Below are 7,329 nucleotides of genomic sequence, written 5' to 3' on the forward strand. Positions count from 1 at the left end.
TAACATTTAGATAACCATCCTCCTTTAAAAAACAAGGATCTTGTGCCATCGTGATTTTGCTAAATGCATTTGTCAACATATAACTGATACACTATTGACTTCATATAAATAATATCACTCGCAATAAAAAATTTGTAAACATTAGTTTTTTTCTCAAAACATAAAAGCGATATGTACCATATTAAAACTAAAAATAAAAGGTTTTGTACAATACTTAGTAGAAGAAGAAAATAATATAATAGGTGATGAATACTGGTTAATATTATATTACGATAGAAAACTAACTGACAAAGGATGCTATGAAAACTTTGGCAGTTACACATTCCTAAAAAATTATTTAAGCAAAATATACTTTATCGTCACAAAACCTCAAGCACATATCACAGTATCACCCTTTCTGTCTTTTGCTATTTGCCATTCTGTTATCTATCCATCTCTTGAACTTTACGCAGTTCTCAAATAATTTACGCAGCTCTGCCAACATAACGAGATTTTGACATTTGATTTTTGGCACAAAATTCAAAAATGGTAATCCCAGAAAGAAAAAGAAAAATTGTTTTAGTGAACTTTAAATCGAATAATTTTTGAGTCAAAATTCTTCTTTATAAATCTATAAATAACACACAAGTCTTTTTAACATTTTTCACATATGTTTTACTTTTTTAGTTGTTTCTAATAACGATTTGTATTTCAATTCACTTTTAGGAAAGTAATTACTTCTAAAAAAAAATCTCCTAAATATCATATGATCTTTATTTTGACATTTGAGTTTGAACAAAATTTAAAATTGTATATTTTTGCGAATAAGCAAAAGTATCAGTGTTTCGATAATATTTAATTCAAATTATACGTAAATATTGTCAGAATCCAAGAAGTAGAAAGTATTTGATTACCAATTATTTATAGATTAAGATTGTTTTAATTAGTGATTTCATAACTATATCAATTTTATAGTTACTATATATATATAAATACTATAAATTATTAAATAATTCTAACAGTATTAATTCTAACAGTATACTAAACTGCCTTTGAACTTCACTTATTGTTATATAATATTTTCTTCTAAACATTCAACTTCTCAGATATTATTATTATTATATTAATAATGCTAATTCAAGTACACTATATACACATGTATATATATATATATATATATATATATATATATATATATGCATATATTTTAATATATTTTTTATTTTAAGTTCAAATATTTTAATGCTTTACAGTTGTCTGTCAATTATAACGGTTATGGGATATCTATCTGAGAAATGATAAACATCCTACTTCACACGTATCTATGAGTAATACTGTTTTGCGCATTGAGATTGAGATCTACATGTTTTATTGTTAATAATCGTTATTAATTATCAACTTAAATACCAGGTAATGATTTAATTGCATCATATTTATTATATTGTAATAATATTAGTGAGATCTTATAAAAAACATTTAATTCGAAGCATCAAAATGGTGTCAGCTGGCATGACGTGCGTGAAGTATTTATTGTTCTGCTTCAATTTAATATTTGCTGTAAGTATTCATTATTCTAGTTAAAAAGAATATCATTTTATTAAACATATTCTTTATTTTATTATGTATGATAAAAAATCAATTGATTTATCCAATAATTTTTTTCACAGTGACTCATTCTGTTTGACATATGTATTTGTAATATGTGAAACGAACATTTCACAAATGAGTTACTTATTCTGTAACTTTTTACATTACTGAACGAACATCAATTTATATAATGAATTTGTATATATATATTACATTTTTATAGCTTTCAGGACTAACCATTCTTATTGTTGGAGCCCTAATCCAATCATCTTTTCACCACTATTCTGAATTTGTAAATGCTAGTGTCTGGTCAGCTCCTGTCTTGCTTATTGTAATTGGCGCAATTGCGTTTGTTATCGCATTCTTCGGATGCTGTGGTGCTGTGAAGGAGAGCAATTGCATGATCTATACCGTAAGCGTTTGTAGTCTTAAATTTAAAGATCATTGGAATACTAATAATAATAATAAAAAATTATTTAGTTTGCAGTATTTCTCATTGGTATATTTATATTGGAATTATCTGCTGGAATAGCTGGCTATATAAAGCATGGTGAACTTGCTGAAACCTTGGAAAATAATTTTAATACCAGTATGAATTCCTATATTGATGATAAGCAAACACGTGCAACATGGGACGTTATCCAGGAAGATGTAAGTATCTTTCCTATATTGTAGTGAGGGTTGGAAAGGGTTAATCTGTCATTGAAAAGAGCAATAACAATATAATTTTTATAATCTATTTTTACCTATTTTCTTAGTACTTTTTTACCTAATTTTTAATAAGTTTCAAGACTGTTATAGCAGGTCTACTACATAATTGGTTCAAAAATTATTTTTATTTAAAACTTTTTTTTCAGCTCGATTGCTGTGGTATGAATGGACCAAGTGACTGAAAAAAAGTTTTTAATAATGACACAATTCCAAAATCCTGCTGTGATGAGCTCCAAGTGATTTTGAATGCAATATTGCTCAAGCTCATAAACATGGTTGTATGCCTACATTATTAGACTTTCCTGCAAAATAAAGCTCTCATCTTGGGTGGAGTTGGTGTAGGAATAGCTTCGTTCAGGTTTTTTTTTTTTTTTTTTGATAAAGATGATATATTTTGTAGTATATGGTATAATACAATCTATTTTATTATAGGTACTTGGTGTTATATTTGCTTGTAGTCTGCAAAATCAATAAGAAGGGAGTATGAGACTGTTTAAGGAGAAAAAGAAATCACATACCAAAGTTTATCAAGAAATAATATGTATTATTTAAATATAGAAATGAATATTTCTTTATCTGTGCATAAATTAATCTATACTTATTATTCAAATATCAAAACTATTTATATATATTTAGAATATGAAACCTATGTTAAATCTCTGAAATATTTTTTTATATTAAGTATATCATTATAGTAAATTTGAAATATATGATGCATTATATAAAAAATATTTTTTTGTGTCAAAACTTGTTTTTAAATATTAAATGTGAAGGAAATAATTTTCTGCATTTTTCAAAATGAGGAAAAATGGTTAAACGATATTGATTCAACAATTAATGACATTACCAAAAACAACATATTATCTGATGTTTTATTCATCTGTAATACTCACATTTTATTTATTTATATCATTTGCAATGTCCATATATATGCTATAAGCTGTGTTACATTTTTCTTTAATAACTACTTAATCTACACACTTAAAAGTAATTAGTAAAGATTGATTTCATTTCTTTGTTTCTTTACTGGAATTAACTTGATCTTGAACTTCAATAGTATTATTTATACGTAGCATGGTATGTTGGCTTCTATAAACTAAATAAATAAATTAGAAATGTGTTATGTAGTAAAATTATATTCTGCTAATGTGTCTTACAATTTATTCTCATATATTGTTTCCTCCTCTTTTTCTTAAAATGTGTCTTGGTATGCGATAATGTCTTTTCTATTACTGTAGCTGTGACATTTACTAAACCTTTCTTTATAAGTGGACGGCCTATAAGGGAAAAATCAGCACTGCCTACTAATAGTATCTACAATATAAAATTTAAATCAATGCAAATCCATGGCTTACTGAACAATTAGGACATTTAAGGATTTCATTTATACTGTGAATCATTGAACAAAATTTAAAAGCTATGTCCAACATATGTTAAATGCCTAATCATATGCAAATTTGTAATGTGTCAATAATGGGTTATTTATAAATATTTTTAATTTATATTTATTAATTATTCTATTAATTTTTTGTTTATAATTATTTCTATATTTCGGGCAAATAGCATGTCCACTTGTTAAGGAACTTTGAAGTATTGAAATTAAAAACTCATAAAAATTATGATCAATAATACTTGAGTACAACTCAAGTATCAAATTACAAAAAAACTTGTTTTTCTTTTATTTAAACATCAATGCATGTAGGTATAGCTTGCAGAAAATATGTTAATGATCTTTACATTACTTTATGGAGTTAAACTCTGAACTTTTCTAATTGTTATCGATTACCAAGCTTACCTTGTCTAAGCTTATTTTATCACCGATGTCCGGAGGCCAATAACCCTCAATAACTATAATATCTCCTTCAACTATTCTAAATTGTTTACCACATATGTGGACAATGGCAAACAGTCGTCCTTCTTCGCAGTTCGTTGTTAAATGATTCACATTTTCTATTACTGTATTATTCGAGATACTCTTCATTGGCTCTAGAGCATTATTTGTGCAGTATTTTCTATATATCAGACTATTATTAACAGATGGAAATTTATAATTTGCTGCATGCTGGTGTAGTAATATACTGCAACTACTGACAGCTAAAAATAAAAATTCTTATAAAGCTGGATAACCTACAAGGAATTAAATAATTATTCCTTTGCATACCAGGCACAACATTTTGTACAAATGTGCTTGCTAATCGAGTGTTGAGATAATGGATGGAGCTAGATAATAACTTTTGCGCAAACATTATATTTCCTACTAATTAATTTAACTCTGTAAATTCATAACATTTCTGTCACTGCCTCTGCCTACATAGGGCCTTGGCTCGTCGGAGAGAGGGACCCATACATAGATAAGTAAGCATAAAGACCCAATGTTTACTTATCTATGAGTGCGACCATAGATAAAAGTGCGACAGTCTAATCTTTTATGTTGGTAAGTATGGAAACATCATTTTCGTTTGTTGAAATTTAATTTGTATTTGCTTTGAATTCGCTATTTTACTGTGCTGTTTGAAAGTGATTTATATTTGTTAATATATTTTTTGAGGCGTCTTTTCAATAAAAAAATATGGTTTACAAATGTTTAGTTCCTGATTGGAGGTAACACACGTAAAAATAAATAGTTAAATAGTTAAATAAATGTTCAATGATGACCGATAGATTTTTGAAACAAAATGGTTTTGAAAACGATTTTGGTATAAACTCTTGGCATATATATATATATATATATATATATATATTGTATTCTGTTTTTTTTTTGTTACTTTATTTTTATTACTCTTTTTGTATTTTAGCTGAATGATGAGCTAGTACAATAGCTCGAAACGTATTAAAGATTTTATATTTACTTTCTGGTTTTATTTTTTGACTTGTGGCTGTAAAACCTTAACACAAATATATATATATATATATATATATATATATATATATATATATATAATAATGTATATGCAACTTTGGACGTATTGTGTTATTTATTAAACCAAATATATATTTTCTACTGCCAAACATATATTAATATATATCTTATATTGTTTTAATTTCTGGCACATCTCAGCTGGTTTTCGGCAATAGTATTGTAGATATTACAATTTTCTTATATGAATATGAATATTTGATTATATACTAATATTGTCTAGACTCGCTTAAACAAAATTCAAATTTTAAGTAAACCGACATTTTTGGCAGATGACAATTCTTATATGTCAAAATGTTTTCAATGTCAAACAATGATATGTTGTTTTTTTGCAATATTTTCCATTTATTTCTACAATATTACTATAATTTTATAATTCCCCACATCTTGAAAATTTCCGTCGACAAACTCTAAAAAGAATTATTAAAATCCGAATAACCGTTTAGGAGGAGTATCAATTCATACATCATTACAAAATAATTTTATATTTAAGATTTATATATAAGATATATATGTGTATATATATATATATATATATATATATATATATATATGTTAGGGTGGTGCTTAATATGGACATTTTGGAATTTTCTTGCTCCCAAGGGCTCAAATTGTTCCTAATTAATAAAAAACAATTCTCTGAAAGTTTTAGCTTTTAATATTGTCTTTTAGATAGAGTGCAATTCAATCAAAGTTTTGTATGGAAATAGCATGAAAAAATTTTGCAGAAAGTCGAATTTTCACCAAAAAATGACACAAATTTTCACTTTTAATTCATTTGTCGCTAAGTTATACCTAAAATTTTTTTTTTCAAAATTTTTTCCATGCTATTTCCTTATGAAGTTTGATTGAATTGCGCACTATCTAAAAGTTAATATTAAGAGCTAAAACTTTCATAGAATTGTTTTTTATCAATTTGGAACCATTTGAGCCTTTGGGAGCAAGGAAATTCTAAAATGTCCAAATTAAGGACCACCCTAATATAAACATATAAATACAGGGCCGGTCCTGCCTTGCATGCGATGCATGCAAAAAATGCGGGCGCTCGCCTTAGGGGGCGCCAAAACGTGTTTCGGAAATTAAATTTATAATACATTATTTATATGTTTTATTATTTATATAAAATTTAGAATACTTAATAAATTATAATAAACAATCTAACTTAACTAGGGATTCGGAGACACAAAAAGCATATTTATTTTGCTATTTTTTTTTATTTGAAGTTAACGTGGAATCAAAAAAGAAATTATCTAGTGTTCAATCCCATAAGGCCAAACCTGCGAAAGATTAAATTAATTATTGGGCATTATTGACGAAAAATTGCGAGCTGATTTAGTTGAAACTGAACTTGTTAAAAAATATAAACAAATTGTAATAGGGAAAATGAAAAAATGGGTAGTCAGTGCTTAGAAAATGGCATGTTTGTTCCGAAAAATTGAATTGCAACTTTGTTTTTGTTGCAAATGTTTCGTATATGATGAACTGAATTGGATGATGAAGACATGCGTGGTGAGGATTAGGAAAATGGAACAAATATGAAAAATGGAAGCAAAGTTTACTTTGGAACGAAAATCTAAACGCTTTTTTTATATTAAGTGGTGTCTATACTCCAAATTTAATAATTTAACTATGCAGAAATAATACACATCAAATATAATTAGTTATTTTTTCAATATAGTTTAAGAAATGTGTAATTTCTTTGCGTTTTTTACTGATTTTTGGACAATACTTTGAAAAAACGTTAAAAATTTAACTTTAAAACAACAATCTGATACTCTGAATATGACGGGAAAGCAAGGATGAATACAATTCGGCTCTTACGATATCAATAAGGAGACGTTCACGACGCAATTTTGGATATTGTAAATAATGAAAAATTAAATTAAATTAAAATTTAAAAAATCCAACATGAAATACGAGTGTTATGAATTCTAGTTTTTTAGCTCTTTTAGCATGATTTGCTTAATGGAATAAATCGCAAAATAAATAAGTAAAATGTTTTAAAATCTAAATATTAATATTGCACATACGTTAAAAATAATTGAAAAATTAAAAATATTTGATTCCAATCAACTCGCGAATCGCCTCGATTTTCCAAATAAATTTAAAATCAATGTATTTTATACGATTTTAGA

At 26.4% G+C, this 7,329-nt stretch overlaps 2 protein-coding genes across 2 annotated transcripts; one reads left to right on the forward strand and one right to left on the reverse strand.

Annotated features, from left to right (window-relative positions):
* Nucleotides 1-1,247: 1,247 nt before the first annotated feature.
* Nucleotides 1,248-2,526, forward strand: LOC113384675 (CD63 antigen-like). The gene is made up of 5 exons (XM_026622426.1): nt 1,248-1,389; nt 1,467-1,536; nt 1,790-1,978; nt 2,047-2,217; nt 2,424-2,526. The coding sequence occupies exons 2-5, from the start codon at nt 1,474-1,476 to the stop codon at nt 2,457-2,459; spliced, it is 459 nt and encodes a 152-aa protein (XP_026478211.1). The 5' UTR covers nt 1,248-1,389; nt 1,467-1,473; the 3' UTR covers nt 2,460-2,526.
* A 758-nt stretch (nt 2,527-3,284) lies between these two features.
* Nucleotides 3,285-4,613, reverse strand: LOC113384674 (39S ribosomal protein L21, mitochondrial-like). The gene is made up of 4 exons (XM_026622425.1): nt 4,439-4,613; nt 4,073-4,371; nt 3,435-3,591; nt 3,285-3,373 (listed from the first exon to the last, which is right to left on the reverse strand). The coding sequence occupies exons 1-4, from the start codon at nt 4,521-4,523 to the stop codon at nt 3,285-3,287; spliced, it is 630 nt and encodes a 209-aa protein (XP_026478210.1). The 5' UTR covers nt 4,524-4,613.
* Nucleotides 4,614-7,329: the final 2,716 nt, after the last annotated feature.

Source organism: Ctenocephalides felis, unplaced genomic scaffold, assembly GCF_003426905.1.
Source record: "Ctenocephalides felis isolate EL2017-DRISC unplaced genomic scaffold, ASM342690v1 CF-g0.4_SCAFFOLD_03571, whole genome shotgun sequence".
Taxonomy (NCBI): Eukaryota; Metazoa; Arthropoda; class Insecta; order Siphonaptera; family Pulicidae; genus Ctenocephalides; species Ctenocephalides felis.

Coding starts and splice junctions, on each gene's coding strand:
- LOC113384675 (XM_026622426.1), top strand. CDS start 1,474: ATGGTGTCAGCTGGCATGACGTGCGTGAAGTATTTATTGTTCTGCTTC. Junction 1,537..1,789: donor GCTTCAATTTAATATTTGCT/GTAAGTATTCAT, acceptor ACATTTTTATAG/CTTTCAGGACTAACCATTCT. Junction 2,218..2,423: donor GGGACGTTATCCAGGAAGAT/GTAAGTATCTTT, acceptor CTTTTTTTTCAG/CTCGATTGCTGTGGTATGAA.
- LOC113384674 (XM_026622425.1), bottom strand. CDS start 4,523: ATGTTTGCGCAAAAGTTATTATCTAGCTCCATCCATTATCTCAACACT. Junction 3,592..4,072: donor ATAAAATAAGCTTAGACAAG/GTAAGCTTGGTA, acceptor TTTATATTGTAG/ATACTATTAGTAGGCAGTGC. Junction 3,374..3,434: donor ACAATATATGAGAATAAATT/GTAAGACACATT, acceptor TTATTTATTTAG/TTTATAGAAGCCAACATACC.